At 44.4% G+C, this 19,900-nt stretch overlaps 1 protein-coding gene across 8 annotated transcripts in view; it reads right to left on the bottom strand.

Moving 5' to 3' along the window:
* LOC308306840 (uncharacterized protein) overlaps positions 1-19,900 on the bottom strand; it is a 64,249-nt gene that overhangs the window by 5,175 nt on the left and 39,174 nt on the right. For 4 of the 8 annotated variants that reach the window (XM_080751891.1, XM_080751897.1, XM_080751893.1 and 1 more), the window contains 4 exons: positions 15,559-15,720; positions 12,928-13,065; positions 3,727-3,883; positions 2,895-3,032 (listed from right to left, as the gene is read on the bottom strand). Coding sequence is in view for 1 of the 8 variants with exons in the window: in XM_080751897.1 (XP_080608023.1) it covers positions 2,895-2,960 (66 nt within the window). In the remaining 7 variants the exon portion in view is untranslated. Of the gene's footprint in view, positions 1-2,894; positions 3,033-3,726; positions 3,884-12,927; positions 13,066-13,472; positions 13,565-15,558; positions 15,721-19,900 lie in introns of those variants that run through there. The other 4 variants (XM_080751892.1, XM_080751895.1, XM_080751896.1 and 1 more) reach the window with 4 other exon arrangements.

Genomic DNA, 19,900 nt, shown 5'->3' with positions numbered 1-19,900 from the left:
TTCTCATAGCGATTCCAAAAATCTCTTAAATTCCAAGCACTGCAAAAACTGACATCAAAGCCTTTTTTCATGGGTAGTTGCAAAATGCAGTTGATGTCATCTGGGGTGAATTTTAATTCTCCCAGGATAAATCTACGGGAGAAATCCATCCTGGTCAAACCCCGCAGCTCATCATCAGGAAGATTAAAACGAACAGTGTGATGCCTCCCCAAGCCGGCACGGGAAGCCGACATGGTGGAGGCACCTCCACCTAACAGTTAAAAACAAACAACAGTCTAAACCAGACAAGAGGCACTAAGTAAAAGCAAATAATGTCCCAAAGGGGACAAGAAAACTTTAACCACTCACCTCAAACCGGTCAGCAGATATTGTAATTCAGACAATAACTTTAAAACAAATTATTCTAAACGCAGTGCAAAAGTAATATAAAGATCTCACTCACTTGACTGAATGAAATTACTTTATTATACAGGAGATAACAAATTGACAATGAACCACTATATAAAGGAAAGAATGAGCCACAGAGGAGACTCAACCTATACCCACGTCTAGTGGCGACCGCTGTCTTAGCCAAAAGGCCGAGAAGCGATGATGGTCCCCGGGTAGGGGACGTATCAGATATTAAACTGATAAGAACAGATACTACACTTGATCTTAGCCAAAAGGCCGAGAAGCGATACCTACAATGGGTTTGGAGTAGAGTAGTGATTCCCAGCAATAACAATGACCGTTGTGGATTGTTATGTACATTTTAAACACTAGAAACTACTATAGGTTAGCAACGCTCTGAATTCAGGCTTTCATGTGTCAATTAAGCTTATTTTTTACAAGAATACGTTTATTTTAGTATTAGAATCCTGTACCCATCATGCATTGTGGTATTGGCATGCCTAAGCAAGAGGCATGAAAAAGCCATTGTGAGAGTCAGGATTTGCTCTCGCTAGCGGCTCAGTCAACGTCCTCCCCCTCTGTCTCAAGACACTGCCTGTCCTGCCATGTGGCAGGGGGAGGGTTGTAACCAGTGGTGGAAAGTAACCAAGTAAGGTTTCTACATATTGCACTTTATACAACTTTTATATGTTTTTTTTGTTGGGACTCTCAGCACTGGTCACTTCTTGGCACTGACGTTTTGGACACTTTTTGGCTCTGCACTTTTTAGGTTTGTAGGCTAAGTATTATTATTATTGTCTTGGTGCAGACACTTATGTATATATGTGTAGGTATATATGTGTAGAGAGACCAACGGACAAAACAGATTAAATCTCTCTCCCCCTCCGTTTCTAGTGTAGACTTGTAGTCCTTATGTATTACTATGCATGGTACTTTACCGTAGTCAAGTTTTGATATGACTGATGACGGATGTTATTGAGTGTGAGCCTACAGGACCGTGACTGATGCAATGTGTGCCTTGAATGAGAGCTGGCAGTCCAGGGCCACAACAAGGTTCTTAGCATTTGGAACCGAAGGCACTGTCTATGGAAATAGCATTTTCTTTTTCACAGTTCAATCAGGGGAGAGCGCGAACGCAGTCCCCCACTACCAGAAATTATGCAATCGAGATTCCCACATTTGGGGAATTCGCAGGGGTCAGCACGACCGGAGTGCAATGGCCGAGCCTCGCCCTGGGTGAACCACCTTCTTGATCATGGTATCTCCCTTGCCAGGTAAGTATGAGTTGTACATGCTAGATATGGACGACGTCACTCACACACATACCAGTCACACTGATGTTTAGTTATTACAACGTGTTATACACACTCACACAACAAACTACCAAATATAATCTCACATGTATTAGTGTAGCATAGTTGGTGCTAGTATGGAAGAAATGTGCTACATTTTGACAAGAATATGTTTCTTTTAGTATTAGAATCGTGTGCCCATCATGCATTGTGGTACTGGTGTAGGCAGAGGCATGGAAAAGCCATTGTGCGAGTCAGGATTGGTGCTCTCGCTAGCGGCTCAGTCAACGCCCTCCCCCTCTGTCACAAGACACCGCCTCGGCTCTCAGGCGGCAGGGGGAGGGTTGAGTAACCAGTGTTGTAAAAACGTCATTCTAGACTGGAGGCAGCGGGCAGGAAGGGGGAGGGGATGTAAACTGATCCTTTTGATAGTGAGCAACAATCCTGACTCACACAGCGGGGTTCCCCCTAGTTACCCAGCATGCAACGGTGTTCTCACACAGATGTTTTACAAACATTTCTATTCTTAACTACTGTTTTGGCCCCTGCGTAAGGATGACAAGAAGCGTTAACCAATGTTTAACCTTTTTTCAACTTTTAAAATGTGCCTGCTTGTTATGCATGCATGCAGCCTCATGGACCGTCCCTAGTTAAGAAAGGTTTAGTAAAGTTTTAAAACATCTTTGATTTTCCATTTGTACAGAGCTTTCCAGAAGTTGATATGCAAAGAACTTTGTTGTGGAATTCTGAAATCTGAACTAACTGGGCTATTACACTCAATGAACACTAGAGGGAGCCAGAGGTCAATACATAAATAACTGGCAGCACAGTCTTAGGCCCTTGTTGTAGTTGGGGCATTTCAACATTTAACCTTCTAAATGCTTTAGTGTGCTGGTTTCAGAATATCTGAATTAAACCGAAAATATTTATTGTACTGATAATGAATTTAATGGCAGAGCAAATTGCACTTCTCAATATTATTGAATAATGGCTGCATACTAAAAAGAATATGAGTATATATTCATACAGGTATAAATTCATACTTATATATACTTATATACATACAGTATGCTCATAGTTTGCATGTACAAAAACACTATTATCATGTATGCACTTCTAGTGAAGATCCAAATAAAGACCATCAAGTGTGTGTGTGTGTGTGTGTGTGTGTGTGTGTGTGTGTGTGTGTGTGTGTGTGTGTGTGTGTATTACCTGCTGCAGTGTGTAATCTGGCATTGAGAATTCTGTGTCTCCTCTACTTCTAGCTGCAGTCCTCATCCCTGGACCGTCTCGTGACCTTCATAGATGTCTGAAGGTCAAACACCATCTGCTGCATCTCTTCATAGCAAACTGGAAACACACACACACACACACACACACACACACACACACACACACACACACACACACACACACACACACACACACACACACACACACACACACACACACACACACACACACACACACACACACACACACACACACACACACACACACACACACAGAAAACACCTAATGCGCTGGGTGAGCAACTCAATGCAAGTGGACGGGCGGGGTTATCCGGTGTCCTCTCTATTCTTCTTATAACTCTATGGATTGGACAGAGGGGGAAAACCGGAGAATTTATCTGCTCCAGCATAAACCCAAGATCTGTGCAGCATGCTGGAATCCTCTACTGGCATGAAACCACTCCATTCCCATTGAATACATAATGGTGGAATGGGGAATCCACTCTCATAGGTACTTTGGTGTGACTGCAGCCTGAAGACAGGCTTTAAAAACAGAGAGTGAGGGTGCCAGTTTGACATTCCAGAGCTTAAAGCCTCTCCAGAATTAGCAAGGCTAAACAGTGAAAAGAACATTGAGAAAACAAGTATTTCCAGTTTAATTGCAGGAAAAGTACAGGAAAGCCTGAAGTTCTAAAATGGCACATTTGAGGTAAATTACATAAAAAAAATGCAATGAGACAATGTCAAGTTAACTAGCACATTTTCCAGTTTCTTCCCAACTTTCAACCTCATTATCTTCAGACAGATCTCACCTGAGCCATGCGGCCCGTCTCTGTGGTCTCTGTCCCCTCCGAACCAGCCGGAGGACGACTTCCGGTCTGGGGCTTAGCGCTTCCCTGCGGATCTGACTCGTAATGAGGTCCAGGGGAGAGCGTCTCTGGACCGCCGCATCCCGACATCGCTGGCCATCTGACCAATACATTTTAAAAAAGAAAAGAAAAAAGAAACACTTACAAAATAATAATAATCTCAAAATAATCATATTTTTGATTACAAATTAATTTACCACCATTGATTCCCCATATGGAATCATTGGGGGTAAATTTACTATACATTTTTTTGTCTTAGAAATGCGATAAAAAAAATATATATATATATTATTGTAGGCCTACTCAAGTCTCCATGGCGTGAGTAATAGAATAGTAATAGAAAAAAAGTCATTTTGGAACTACTCCTTTAACTACGTTTAAAGGGATATATATTCCACTTTTGATGATCTATCACAGTTAAAATGGAGTTTGAAGTTACAACAGGTGTGTATGGGAAGGAAACCATGGAGAACAAAGTCATCCCAAATCCTATACTTCCAGCGGCGGAACTCCGCAGGAACATCGCAGCAGATGGTGGTGCTGGTCCTCCTCCCGGAGGACATCATGACGACAGGTCCCCAAACCCGCAAGGGAGGGTCCTGTCTGATCACAGCACCCCATCCAATGCACTCATGCGCTGTCGGAGACCATTTGTAATGGGAACCTTCAACGCATGTACAGTGAGAGAAGAAGCTAGATTGGTGGAACTAGCACACTGTGCTGAGGAACGTGGGGTGGAGATCCTGGGAATCCAGGAACACAGAAGAGTGCACACTGATGACCAGATCGTTTACCGCAGAGTGGAGAGATGCACGTTCATCACTGCATCTGCGTGGCGAAAAAAGGCCCAGGCTGCAACAGGGGGCGTAGGGCTAATGCTGGGTTCTCGAGCGCGTAAGGCTCTCCGACGGGTTTACCATCACACCGATAGGATCGCAGAGTTCTCGGGCAACCCAGTAACAACAGTCATGGTTGTGTACTCGCCCACTAACGTGGCACCACCTGAGGAGGTGGAAAGGTTCTATGAGGACCTCTCAACAGCGGTCCGAGGCGTCCCAGCGCACAACTTCCTGGCTGCAAGGATTGGACCAGAGGAAGCCCCCTTCCCATACCACGACTCTACCAACCGCAACGGCACATACCTCACTGCCCTTCTGATGGAACAACAGCTCCTGGCAGCGAACACCATGTTCAGGAAAAGAACAGGGAAGAGATGGACCTTCTAGGACCGAGCCTCGGGTATGCAACGCCAGTTGGACAATATCCTAGTGAGGCAAAATTGGAGGAATTCCATCCTGAACGCTGAGCCATACAGCACGTTCAGCTCTGTGGGCTCTGATCACCGAGTGGTTTCCATGAGGGTGCGACTGAGCCTCAGGGTCCCCAAACCAAGCCCCAAGATCCGGCATGACTGGAAGGCATTCGCAGCCGATCCTGGCCTTCAAACCAGGTATGCGGAGGAGGTCAGGAAACGCTTTCGGCAGCTGGATAAGGAAGAGGAGCCAAGCAGCGAATATGGGAGATTCGTTGCTGCGAATGAGGAGGCAACCAGATTGTGCGTGCCCGTGCTGAACAGAGCCAGAACCTCTCTTCGGTCTAGAAGTGAACCAACCGTGGGGAGACGTAGGTCACTGAATGAAGCCAAACAGTTTCTCTTCAGCACCTATGACACCATCAAAGGGTAGGAACTGATGGAGAGTGTGCGAAGAGTGCAGGCAGCACAGGGTGAAAAACAATATGGGGAGGCATGGAGGGTAATCAATGAGATGACTGGACGGAAGAGGGCTAAGGAGGGCCAGGTCGAGGGACACAGCCCTGAGGAGAGGGTGGCGACCTGGTTCAGTCACTTCCAGAGCCTGTTGGGCACATCAGCAGAAGATGAAGAGGAGGAAAATATACCAGCATTCCTCCAGGGCCTGAATATCGATGATCGTCCCTTCACAGCCAGTGAGCTCGCCAGGGCAAAATCCACCGTGAGAGAGGGAAAAAGTGCTGGGCCGGATGGCATACCCCCAGAGGTCTTGAAGAACTGCGATCTCGATGACCTCATCCTAGAGTTTTGCAACCTTGCTCTATTGCACAACAAGCAGCCTGAAAAATGGTCTCTATCTAACATCATCCCGGTGCCAAAATCTGGAGACCTCTCAATGCCAGACAACTACAGAGGCATCAGCCTAACGTGTATCACTGCCAAGGTCTTCAACCGAATGATCCTGAACAGGATACGGCATGCCATCGACCCTCATCTGAGGGAGAACCAAAATGGTTTTCGAGAGGAGAGAACTACCATAGCCCAGATCTTGGCATTAAGGAGATTAATCGAGGAGGTGAAAAAGGATAACCTGACAGCTGTACTGTGCTTTATCAGCTTCAAAAAGGCATTTGATTCGATTCACAGAGGCAAGATGGTGAAGATCCTTGAGGCCTACGATGTCCCTCCCAACATACTCCAGGCTATTGAGACCATGTATGCAGGAACAAGGGCCAAGGTGGTGACTCCAGACGGCAACAGTGAGGAGTTTGACATCCGAGCTGGTGTAATGCAGGGAGACACCCTAGCCCCCTTCCTCTTCATCATTGTCCTAGATTACGCGCTCAGGAAAGCCATCGGTGAACGAGAGCAGGATCTTGGCTTCACATTAACACCAAGGAGGTCGAGACGACATCCCACAGTAGTCCTGACGGACCTGGACTATGCGGACTACATCAGCCTGATCTCCGATAACATGACACAAGCACAGGAACTCCTGAACAGAGTGGAGTTAGAGTGTACCAAGGTTGGCCTTAGGCTAAATGCCAAGAAAACTGAGGTTATCACCTATAACTTGCCGGAACACCCATCTCTGACAACAACAGGAGGCGCTGTGTTGAAGGAAGTCAAGAACTTCAAGTACCTGGGCGCATGGGTCAACTCAACCGAGAAAGATCTTCAAGTGAGGAAGGCACTTGCATGGAAGGCCCTGAACGGCATGAACAGTGTATGGAACTACAACCTCCCCCGCCAAATCAAACTCAGCTTCTTCTTTGCAACGGTAGAGTCTGTTCGCCTCTATGGCAGTGAATGCTCGACCCTGAAGCCAACCCTGCAGAAGTCTCTAGACGGGTGCTACACTAGAATGTTGCGTGCAGTACTTAACATCAGCAAGAGTGCACATGTTACCAACAAGAGCCTGTATGAGGGAATACCAAGGGTTAGCGAGAAAATTGCTGCCAGAAGAATGAGACTAGCAGGACACTGCCAAAGACATCAGGAGCTTCCTGCCAGCAAACTGGTGCTGTGGGAACCAACACATGGGCACCGGTCACGAGGACGTCCCACAATAACATACGTGGATGTACTCAAGAAAGACGTAGGCTCACAAAGCAACGACGAGCTGGCCAGATGTATGGAGAACCGGGATGACTGGAAGCGACGATGGAAGGCTCGTCTGAGGACGACCTAGAGAGAGAGAGATGGGAAGGGGCCCAGGACATTCCTATTCTGATAAAATGAATCTTAAATATCTAAATACTGAATGAAGCAAATTAAAATCTGTCCAGGGTCTTCCCAAAAGCCTGATTAGACGATAAAATGACCAAAAAAAAATTGAAAGTGGAATATCCCTTTAAGTATATAAAATGGTGAATGTTGCATTTAAATAGCGCCTTTATCCAAGGCGCTTTACAGAGATTGTGCATTACATTCACACACCGATGGCAGAGGAAACCATGCAAGGCACCAACCTGCTCACAGGGAGCAACTAGGGGTTCAGTGTTGCTCAAGGACTCTATGACATTAACTCAGGGGAAGCCGGATTCGAACTGGGAACCCTTCCTGTTCTAATTAGTGATGTGTCGTTCATGAGTGATTTGTTCATAAGAATCGAATCATTACCAAGACTGGTGAACGATTCGTTCATATCCCTGAAATGGGTCGTTCACACTTTCGTTCACAACCCCGCCCCCTCCCCCTAATAGCCCCCGGCACACAGGACACAATGGCGGGCTGTACTCGCAACGTAATAAAAACGCTCCCGTGATAGTGTTTTTCACGGGACGATCGCGCTATGAACGGTGAACGTGTCTTTTTAACGGATCATTACCGTGAACGTGAACAAAATGATTTGTTCACTGAAATGAACGGGATTCTCTACCCCTGAGCCACTGCCGCCTATATCATAGAAATAACGATACGATACATGTACGATGCATGACGATGCACAAAAAACGAATTTCACCCACTTCTTTACTTCTGTAAATCTGTGATAAACCTGTGACACTCAGGGCCAAGAGGCTGTCGTCTGGGAGGCCAGGCATTAATCTAATACAAATAATTAACATCAGGATGCACACTTCCGGTTCCCAGCTTAGTGCCCATGTACACAGTAAAAAACATATTTCATTTGACATAGAGAGGGGGGTGCACCGTTCCTGGAGGTACTGCAATACCAGGTCGATGCGTGGAGTGGACGGAGCAAGCCCCTATTCCATCTCCCAGTTCCAAAAATCAATTTAATATATGGTCCCCGGGTAGGGGACGTATCAGATATTAAACTGATAAGAACAGATACTACACTTGATCTTAGCCAAAAGGCCGAGAAGCGATACCTACAATGGGTTTGGAGTAGAGTAGTGATTCCTAGCAATAACAATGACCGTTGTGGATTGTTATGTACATTTTAAACACTAGAAACTACTATAGGTTAGCAACGCTCTGAATTGAGGCTTTCATGTGTCAATTAAGCTTATTTTTGACAAGAATACGTTTCTTTTAGTATTAGAATCCTGTACCCATCATGCATTGTGGTATTGGCATGCCTACGCAAGAGGCATGAAAAAGCCATTGTGCGAGTCAGGATTTGCTCTCGCTAGCGGCTCAGTCAACGTCCTCCCCCTCTGTCACAAGACACTGCCTGTCCTGCCATGTGGCAGGGGGAGGGTTGTAACCAGTGGTGGAAAGTAACCAAGTAAGGTTTCTACATATTGCACTTTATAAAATGTTTTAATAGTGCTATTATGTTTTGTACATTACTTGTTTGCCTACCATATTGAAACACATTGTAACAGTTGTTCTGTGCCAAATGAGCATGGTGTGCTCACTGAAAGTACATAATACTCATGTTGTAACATTATAGAGAAGTTGAGTGCAGCACATGGTGATGAGTTACCAATTTTATAGTTTATAATAAATGTTTCTCCATGGTTTAGCAGGTTATTTGTCCCGTATGTCAAGGCTGACTGACCTAGCAGTGAGTTAAGTTATTAACACAGTTATTAACACAGTTTAATACTCGTGTAGTGAATGCGCGCTCCTAGAGGGAAGTCGCAATTGAGCTACGCTCTTGCTTTTTTTTTCTGTCTTCTTTTTTCTTGTTGTAACTCATTACATTGGCCAAGCTGGGCATGTTTTGAGCAACTTTGTTTTATTCGTGTATAGAGTAGTTTAGTCATTTTTTTTCCGTTGTTTAGATGTTGTTGTTTTTTTCTGATCGGCTGGCGGAAAAGTGGGGGTAGGGCCTTCTGTGCCTTGCTTGGAACAAAGCATAGGAAACAGCAGCCTACTTCTACCTGTCTAGCCTGTCTTAAGCGTGTGGCCCTGGGGCAACGGGGGGGCTCGTTGCCTTTGTGATTTTTTTTGGACCCACTAGTCTGTCGGTGCCGTAGGCATGGGAGACATCACGTTTACGTGGACCTTGTCTTTGGATGGAACTTGGCTGCGGTCCGATCTGGAGCGACGCTGCATCCGCGCGTTGTCGCGCGAACTCGACGCAGGAGGCCCAGACGTGCTGTCGGCGTGAAAGCCTGTATCGTGGCCAGAGGCGCCCTCGCCGTAACATCGCTAACGTTCACTGGATTAGCCCTCGCCGTGGAGCCCGTGGCGTGGACCGGAGGCGCTGTCGCTGTGGAGGTCCGTAGTGATGGTAAAGACGGCGGAGTAACGTGGGCCGGAGGCGCCCTGGCTGTGGAAACAATGGATCGGAGGCGCTGTCGCTGTGGAGGTCCGTAGTAGCCTATACGTGGGTCAAGACGGCGGAGGAGACGCTGTACCGAGGCTCGGATCAGACGATTGCAACGCGCATACAATACTACAATATTGTTCCATCCCGTGCCATCCAAATTACTTCTTTTTTTTCCACCCCCTTCTTGGGATTGCGGAGAGGGGCATTCATGTGCGCTTTATTTTGTTGGGACTCTCAGCACTGGTCACTTCTTGGCACTGACTTTTTGGACACTTTTTGGCTCTGCACTTTTTAGGTTTGTAGGCTAAGTATTATTATTATTGTCTTGGTGCAGACACTTATGTATATATGTGTAGAGACCAACGGACAAAACGGATTAAATCTCTCTCCCCCTCCGTTTCTAGTGTAGACTTGCGGTCCTTATGTATTACTATGCAAGTATGCATGGTACTTTACAGTAGTCAAGTTTTGATATGACTGATGACGGATGTTATTGAGTGTGAGCCTACAGGACTGTGACTGATGCAATGTGTGCCTTGAATGAGAGCTGGCAGTCCAGGGCCACAACAAGGTTCTTAGCATTTGGAACCAAAGTCACCAAGGCACTGTCTATGGAAATAGCATTTTCTTTTTCACAGTTCAATCAGGGGAGAGCGCGAACGCAGTCCCCCACTACCAGAAATTATGCAATCGAGATTCCCACATTTGGGGAATTCGCAGGGGTCAGCACGACCGGAGTGCAATGGCCGAGCCTCGCCCTGGGTGAACCACCTTCTTGATCATGGTATCTCCCTTGCCAGGTAAGTATGAGTTGTACATGCTAGATATGGACGACGTCACTCACACACATACCAGTCACACTGATGTTTAGTTATTACAACGTGTTATACACACTCACACAACAAACTACCAAATATAATCTCACATATATTAGTGTAGCATAGTTGGTGTTAGTATGGAAGAAATGTGCTACATTTTGACAAGAATATGTTTCTTTTAGTATTAGAATCCTGTGCCCATCATGCATTGTGGTACTGGCGTAGGCAGAGGCATGGAAAAGCCATTGTGCGAGTCAGGATTGGTGCTCTCGCTAGGCTCAGTCAACGCCCTCCCCCTCTGTCACAAGACACCGCCTCGGCTCTCGGGCGGCAGGGGGAGGGTTGAGTAACCAGTGGTGTAAAAACGTCATAATAGACAGGAGGCAGCGGGCAGGAAGGGGGAGGGGATGTAAACTGATCCTTTTGATAGTGAGCAACAATCCTGACTCACACAGCGGGGTTCCCCCTAGTTACCCAGCATGCAACTGTGTTCTCACACAGATATTTTACAAACATTTCTATTCTTAACTACTGTTTTGGCCCCTGCGTAAGAACAGAAGAACTGACAAGAAGCGTTAACCAATTTTTAACCTTTTTTCAACTTGCTTGTTATCTGCATGCATGCACCTGCCTGTTCCTGCATGCTCCTTCCTGGGCCTGCATGCAGCCTCAAGGACCGTCCCTGACTAAAGGTGCCTCCACACCGAAAATACTACAGGAGACTTGTTCAAACTGTTCACAGACTGCAAAGAACTGCAAAAAACTAAGCACATTGAATTTTCCAGCCGACTGTATGCCGACTGTAATTACTGTACAGTTTTGCGCATGCGCAATGTGTTGCCATATCGGCTCGTTACAAGCGACTTTGATCGTGTTTTCCTATAATGTTGCTAGTTGTGGGTTACTTTTGTTTGGGCATGTTTCTGAATTGTAGTTGCTTATTTGGCCTTACTTTCAACATTCTTTTAGAAAATAGCTAATGTAATAGAGCTCAATAGGTGAAACTGGACGCTCCTTTAGGCTTTGTTTTCATAGACCTGGTCGCTTGTTTAACTCACAGAATCTGGCAACCGAGGAGCAGAAGCGGAGATGCTTCCTGTCCGGTGATTTCTTCTCCTCACACCAAAACAACACACATCACTATTACTAGCGTTGCCTTGGAGTTGATTAGTATAGGAAATTGAGAGTTGAGATTGTGAATATGCTATTTAGTTAAAATATGCAACGGGAAAATGTCTCTGGCTTATTTAGGCTTGGTTTTGCTGCAGCAGTAGCAAACTAATGGTCCATTACAACTCGCTACAATTCACCGACGCCCAGGGGCGACTCTACAAAACTGAGCAAGTCCAGTCTTCCAGTTTTCCGTTGATAACGTTCCCGACCCGGTGCCGAAAACCTACCGATGAGCTCTCGTTCGGCAACGAATCTGTTTGGTTAAAAGTGGCCTTAAAATAAAACTAGTTAAGAAAAGTTTAGTTAAGTTTTAAAACATCTTTGATTTTCCATTTGTACAGAGCTTTCCAGAAGTTGATGTGCAAAGAACTTTATTGTGGAATTCTGAAATCTGAACTAACTGGGCTATTACACTCAATGAACACTAGAGGGAGCCAGAGGTCAATACATAAATAACTGACAGCACAGTCTTATGCCCTTGTTGTAGTTGGGGGGTTTCAACATTTAACCTTCTAAATGCTTTAGTGTGCTGGTTTCAGAATATCTGAATTAAACCAAAATTATTTATTGTACTGATAATTAATTTAATGGCAATTCTCAAAATTATTGAATAATGGCTGCATACTAAAAAGAATATGATTATTATATTCATACAGGTATAAATTCATACTTATATATACTTATATACATACAGTGTGCTCATAGTTTGCATGTACAAAAACACTATTATCATGTATGCACTTCTATTGAAGATCCAAATAAAGACCATCAAGTGTGTGTGTGCGTGTGTGTGTGTGTGTGTGTGTGTGTGTGTGTGTGTGTGTGTGTGTGTGTGTGTGTGTGTGTGTGTGAGTTTGTCTAGCTATACTTATGGGGACTAAACGCATGTTCACACAGTCACCTGCAGGGGACCTCTGACAGTGAGGGGACAAAATAGTAGGTCCCCACAACGGTTAGGGTTAGGGTTAAGGTTAGGGTTAGGGTTAGGGACCGTTGAGGGGTTAGGGTTAGGGACAGGACTTGCATAAAAATGAATGGAAGTCTATGTAATGTCCTTACAAGTGATGTAAATATAAAAATGAATGGAAGTCTATGTAATGTCCTTACAAGTGATGTAAATATATAGTGTGTGTGTGTGTGTGTGTGTGTGTGTGTGTGTGTGTGTGTGTGTGTGTGTGTGTGTGTGTGTGTGTGTGTGTGTGTGTGTGTATTACCTACTGCAGTGTGTAATCTGGCATTGAGAATTGTGTGTCTCCTCTACTTCTAGCTGCAGTCCTCATCCCTGGACCGTCTCGTGACCTTCATAGATGTCTGAAGGTCAAACACCATCTGCTGCATCTCTTCATAGCAAACTGGAAGCACACACACACACACACACACACACACACACACACACACACACACACACACACTAATGGTAAAGTAATGGTTTGAGCTTTATTTACACAATCATGCCTTTTGTAGTGCATGGGTTTGTGAGAATGCATGTCATACAGCTCAATCCGTATGCATATAAGAGAGAAATACAGCATCCAATATGCAATCCAACTTTATTTAGAGAGCATGTTTAAACAAAACAACAGAGTTGACCAAAGTGCTTTACAGAAAATGTCGAAGAGACAACGATAAGATACACAAGAAAGAATCACAATAAACCAGAGATCATAAGCATAAAGAGTGCATTCTGTCCCAAAGCCATGCAGTGACACACCAGTGCCACTCACTTCCAGGACCCTCCCTGTATCTGCCTTTGACTCACCCGATTGGACCAAGCCCCCAGAACCTTGGGGGAGGCCTGAAGCGCCATGGACATGGTGACCGTTTTGAAGGGGCTCTCTATTCTTCTTATAACTATGGATTGGACAGAGGGGGAAAAACGGAGAATGTATCTGCTCCAGCATAAACCCAAGGTCTGTGCAGCATGCAGGAATCCTCTACTGGCATGAAACCACTCCATTCCCATTGAAATACATTGGTGGAATGGGGAATCCACTCTCATAGGTACTTTGGTGTGACTGCAGCCTGAAGACAGGCTTTAAAAACAGAGAGGGTGCCAGTTTGACATTCCAGAGCTTAAAGCCTCTCCAGACGAGAAGAGTACAATCCGATTTCATAATTATTTCATCGGATTGTATGAGCATTTATACTACACAAGCCTCTTTCTTGCAGATTATTGGGTTGTGTGTCCCGCTCAGGGGCATAGTTCTGCCGATTTCAAATGACTCCAATACGGAAGTAAAACTTCCTATGATTGACCGCTAGTTGCGCTGTCCCCCCACCCCCCCCCCCCCCCCCCCCCCCCGGCCGATCGCAAAGATAATTGTCCTCCATTGGATCCCATTCATTTTCCCCTTTCGTTTTCTAACCTTAATTAACATTTTCATGAATTGCCTTTCAATCACCATCATATTCGTTTTGTCGAAATGTGGTCCAATTTATTTTAAAATAAATGATAAAGTTGCGGGGGGTCGTGGCCAACTAAACTGATACCAGCCGGCTGTGTTCTTCTTCGTGTGCTGTATTTCTGGAGGCTCCGAACACATTCTCCCATGTATCCCTGCGGTGCACGTGACCGTTGGCAGCCAATAGCATCTCTGATGACTTTACAATTCTATGATGGCGACACCCATTCCAAGGGTTAGAAAGGGCCATTTGCGCTGCATAGAAACCAATAGCTTCGCATCGTCCATATTTTTCTACAGTCTATGGTCCCGCTGTGCGCTGTGGTGAAATTTGACGAGAGGAGAGAGAGAGAGGGAGGGGAGGGAGGGAGAGGCTGCGTCTCTGTGATGATGATTCAGCCAGGGACGGTGGACTGAACTTTCTGTTAGTAAAATCCATTTTTATAATGTTATCGCATTATGTTATTTTTATAATGTTATCGCATTATGTTATTTTTATAATGTTATCGCAAGGATGGTTGACTAGCGTGCAAAGGACGATGATACACGAAAGAAGAACGTACCACCAACTTTTACCACTTATCTATTGCTGTGACAGACAGCCACTGCGCTTCCTTGTATAATATCCACACCACCCATGTGTTCGGTTTTGTTTTATTATCGTCAACTGGGACTGGTTATTGGAAAAAGAAAATGTGCTAAAAATGATGAGCTATGTTAAAAAGTTGTCAAAATGTCCCATCTACGGAATTCTGAAATGTGGCATGGAGTATCCTGACACATAGGTGTAAGTAGCAGAATAGGATGTTGGAACTTCTTACAGTGTATTCTTATATTTGAACAACTTAATCTCCAGAAGCACAAAGAAATATACTGTCCACTTGACAAATAACAACAAGGATGTTTTTGAACTTTATGGTGAATATCACTACCTCATTTGTCTATAGAAAACTTCCCTATGTCCCTAACCATGACCTTTCTATCTTGAAGATTACTCTTTCTTTAGCCAAAATTCTGCACTAAACCTCAAATCGGAGAAAATAGGAAATTCAGTCAGTAGCTTTCCAGAAGCCCTTGCACCCCACGGATAGAGATTTCTAATATCAATGTTTCCTTATTGGAAAACAATGTGCTGAAAATGATGAGCTATGTTATAGTTGTTATTTAAACGCTATTCAGATTCCGCTGAAAATAAGTGTCAAAAAGTGACACTTATTTTCAGTAACAAAGAGAAGAATTAGGAAGGCTAAACAGTGAAAAGAACATTGAGAAAACAAGTATTTCCAGTTTAATTGCAGGAAAGGTACAGGGAAGCCTGAAGTTCTAAAATGGCACATTTGAGGTAAATTACATGAAAAAAATGCAATGAGAATGTCAAGTTAACTAGCACATTTTCCAGTTCCTTCCCAACTTTCAACCTCATTATCTTCAGACAGATCTCACCTGAGCCAATGCGGCCCGTCTCTGTGGTCTCTGTCCCCTCCTCCTGGAGGTGTGAGACAGGAACCAGCCGGACGACGACTTCCGGTCTGGGGCTTAGCGCTTCCTGCGGATCTGACTCGTAATGAGGTCTCTGGACCGCCGCATCCCGACACCGCTGGCCATCTGACCAATACATTTTTTAAAAAAAAGAAAAAAGAAACACTTACAAAATAATAATAATCCCAAAATAATCATATTTTTGATTACAAATCAATTTACCACCATTGATTCCCCATACGGAATCATTGGGGGTAAATTTACTATACATTTTTTTGTCTTAGAAATGCGATAAATAAAAAAAACAAATATTATTGTACTCAAGTCTCCATGGCATGAGTAATAGAATAGTAATAGAAAAAAAGTCATTTTGGAACTACTCCTTTAACTACGTTTAAAGGGATATATATTCCACTTTTGATGATATATCACAGTTAAAATGGAGTTTGAAGTTACAACGGGTGTGTATGGGAAGGGGCCCAGGACATTCCTATTCTGATTAAATGAATCTTAAATATCTAAATACTGAATGAAGCAAATTAAAATCTGTCCAGGGTCTTCCCAAAAGCCTGATTAGACGATAAAATGACAAATGTTTTTTTTGAAAGTGGAATATCCCTTTAAGTATATAAAATGGTAAATGTTGCATTTATATAGCGCCTTTATCCAAGGCGCTTTACAGAGATTGTGCATTACATTCACACACCGATGGCAGAAGAAACCATGCAAGGCACCAACCTGCTCACAGGGAGCAACTAGGGGTTCAGTGTTGCTCAAAGACTCTTTGACATTAACTCAGGGGAAGCCGGATTCGAACTGGGAACCCTTCGTGTTCTAATTAGTGATGTGTCGTTCATGAGTGATTCGTTCATAAGAATCGAATCATTACCAAGACTGGTGAACGATTCGTTCATATCCCTGAAATGGGTCTTTCACACCCCCGCCCCCTCCCCCTAATAGCCCCCGGGACACAGGACACGATGGCGGGCTGTACTCACAACGTAATAAAAACGCTCCAGTGATAGTGTTTTTCACAGGACGATCGCACTATGAACGGTGAACGAGAACAAATCTTTTGAACGGATCATTACCGTGAACTAAATGATTTGTTCACTGAAATGAACGGGATTCTCTACCCCTGAGCCACTGCCGCCTATATCATAGAAATAACGATACGATACATGTACGATGCATGACGATGCACAAAAAACTGCCCACTTCTTTACTTCTGTAAATCTTTGATAAACCTGTGACACTCAGGGCCAAGAGGCTGTCGTCTGGGAGGCCAGGCATTAATCTAATAAAATTAATTAACATCAGGATGCACACTTCCGGTTCCCAGCTTAGTGCCCAAGTACACTGTAAAAATCAAACCTCGGTTCGAAGTGGAGCGGTGAATCTGTGTGTGTGTGTGTGTGTGTGTGTGTGTGTGTTTGTGCCTGCACAACAGCGCCCCTCCTTTAACCTGTGTGGCCACTCAAGGTATTGCCATGCTACGGACATACCCAGCCAGCCAGCCAGCCAGCCAGCCAGCCAGCCACATAGCCAGCCAGCCACAGACATACCTGTCGATTGGGAGCGCTTTCACCGCTCCAAAAACATATTTCATTTGACATAGAGAGGGGGGTGCACCGTTCCTGGAGGTACTGCAATACCAGGTCGATGCGTGGAGTGGACGGAGCAAGCCCCTATTCCATCTCCCAGTTCCAAAAATCAATTTAATATATGGTCCCCGGGTAGGGGACGTATCAGATATTAAACTGATAAGAACAGATACTACACTTGATCTTAGCCAAAAGGCCGAGAAGCGATACCTACAATGGGTTTGGAGTAGAATAGTGATTCCCAGCAATAACAATGACCGTTGTGGATTGTTATGTACATTTTAAACACTAGAAACTACTATAGGTTAGCAATGCTCTGAATTGAGGCTTTCATGTGTCAATTAAGCTTATTTTTGACAAGAATACGTTTCTTTTAGTATTAGAATCCTGTACCCATCATGCATTGTGGTATTGGCATGCCTACGCAAGAGGCATGAAAAAGCCATTGTGCGAGTCAGGATTGGTGCTCTCGCTAGCGCCCTCAGTCAACGCCCTCCCCCTCTGTCACAAGACACTGCCTCGAGGGCTGTGTAACCAGTGTTGTAAAGACGTCATTCTAGACTAGAGGCAGCGGGCAGGAAGGGTGAGGGGCTGTAAACTGATCCTTTTGATAGTGAGCACCAATCCTGACTCACACAGTGGCGTTCCCCCTGTTACCCAGCATGCAACTGTGCTCCCACAAAGATATTTTACCAACATTTCTATTCTTAACTACTGTTTTAACTTATAATAAACATTGTATTGTAGATGCCCGATGTAGATGTAACTCAGTCAAAATCTCTTCCAAATATATAAAATGTACTTAATAGAAACCATGACCTTCAAGATCATCAACTTTGAGACCTATAAGTATCTGGTCACGCGGGGGTACTTTTGTGTTAGCTTCGGCTGCACATATACTAAAATTGGAACGATACAGAGAAGATTAGCATGGCCCCTGCGCAAGGATGACACGCAAATTCGTGAAGCGTTCCTCATTTTGCCCTCCCCCTCTGTCTCAAGACACTGCCTGTCCTGCCATGTGGCAGGGGGAGGGTTGTAACCAGTGGTGGAAAGTAACCAAGTAAGGTTTCTACATATTGCACTTTATAAAACGTTGTAATAGTGCTATTATGTTTTGTTCATTACTTGTTTGCCTACCATATTGAAACACATTGTAACAGTTGTTCTGTGCCAAATGAGCATGGTCTGCTCACTGAAAGTACATAATACTCATGTTGTAACATTATAGAGAAGTTGAGTACAGCACATGGTGGCAATGATGACTTACCAATTCTATAGTTTGTAAATACTTCCCCCTGGTTCACTACCATGTTATTTCTCCTTTGTGTCAAAGCTGACCTAGTAGTGATTTTACTTAATTTATTCAAAAAGACAGCTGGGGTAATTAAAAAGCTATTACACATTAATTACACAAATAAGTTAGCATAGCCACAAAAGCAGCATTGCAAGCACCTGCTATTAAGATACCCCTTAGAAAACAAAAACCTCTACCAAGCTACAGAAAACAGCTTCAGCTGCAGAGAAGATAAGCATGATATGCACAGAACTTTGTTGTGGAATTCTGAAATCTGAACTAACTTGGCTATGACACTCAAAGAACACTAGAGGGAGCCAGAGTGAACAGAAAGCACGGGTGTGTCGCAGTATTGCCAAGTGTAACAAAGTCACAAAGTATGTTGTCCAGACTGCTCAGGTCCACATTGATGGGACGGATGAGGATTCTGAGTGGCCTGAGGAGAAGGAAGCTGCAGCCATACTGGCAGTTCTGAGGATCGTGGTGGCAGAGCAAGAGCAGCAACAACAGAAGTTGGAGCAGATGGATTGCAAGGAAGCAGGCTATGGAGCAGATCAGGCAAGAACTTGGGCGCTTGGAGGCTTGCTCCACAAGCTCTACTGCCAGAAGTGAGCGTAGCTGCTAAGGCCTCGATGGCTCTGGCGCTTTCAAGATGAACAAACCTGCTGAAGAGGAGACGGTAAAGAAGTATGTTGCTAAAAAAGCCGTTAAAGCAAAGAAGCCTGCTGCACACAAGCAACCTGCAGCAACTAAGAAGCCCAAGTAGGGCTGCACGGTTAATCGTTTTCAAACCGAAATCACGATTTGAAAAAGGCCGCGGTTTTGGCGATTTTCATTAATTTATTTAGAAAGTAGACTTCCCAAGCAATATGGAGACGTTTTAATTTTAGAAATCGCTTCATAATTAACTACCAAACTGTGGTGTCTTTATTTGCTTATAGCCGTGCATCCCCGTGCCGCACCGCGGACTAGCCGACAGAATTGTTGCTCCATTCTCAAGAGAGGAGCTAAGGCATCACACTGTCTGTCTAACAGCACGTAAAAGTTTATTTCCGTTCCAAAGAGGTACTCCAAAGCTACAGGTAGTGAATGTTCTTGTAATCATTATAAATATAACATCCTTCAATCCTTGTGCATAGATTAAAAGCTCCCGTTTGTTGTAAGCCGAAAGCGAAAGTGAATACAGACGTGAATACAGAGTGTTGGCAAGCCTGCCCCAGCCACATGTGGTCTCTTGGGTGCGTGTCTTATGGTGCATTTTTTTACTTGATGAAAGAAAGGCAGCGACATATGGTAACTGAACTGAATCAAACCATTTGCATGATTGCCAATTAGCCTAGTTAGAAACAATCAATTTATTTTTAAATGTATTACACAATAAATATTCAACAGAAGCTAGACTTAA

Source organism: Nannobrachium achirus (assembly GCF_963921795.1).
Source record: "Nannobrachium achirus genome assembly, chromosome: 21".
In the NCBI taxonomy this organism is placed as follows: Eukaryota; Metazoa; Chordata; class Actinopteri; order Myctophiformes; family Myctophidae; genus Nannobrachium; species Nannobrachium achirus.
Note: the sequence above shows the minus strand (reverse complement) of the source record. Positions and strands in the feature narration are given on the sequence as shown.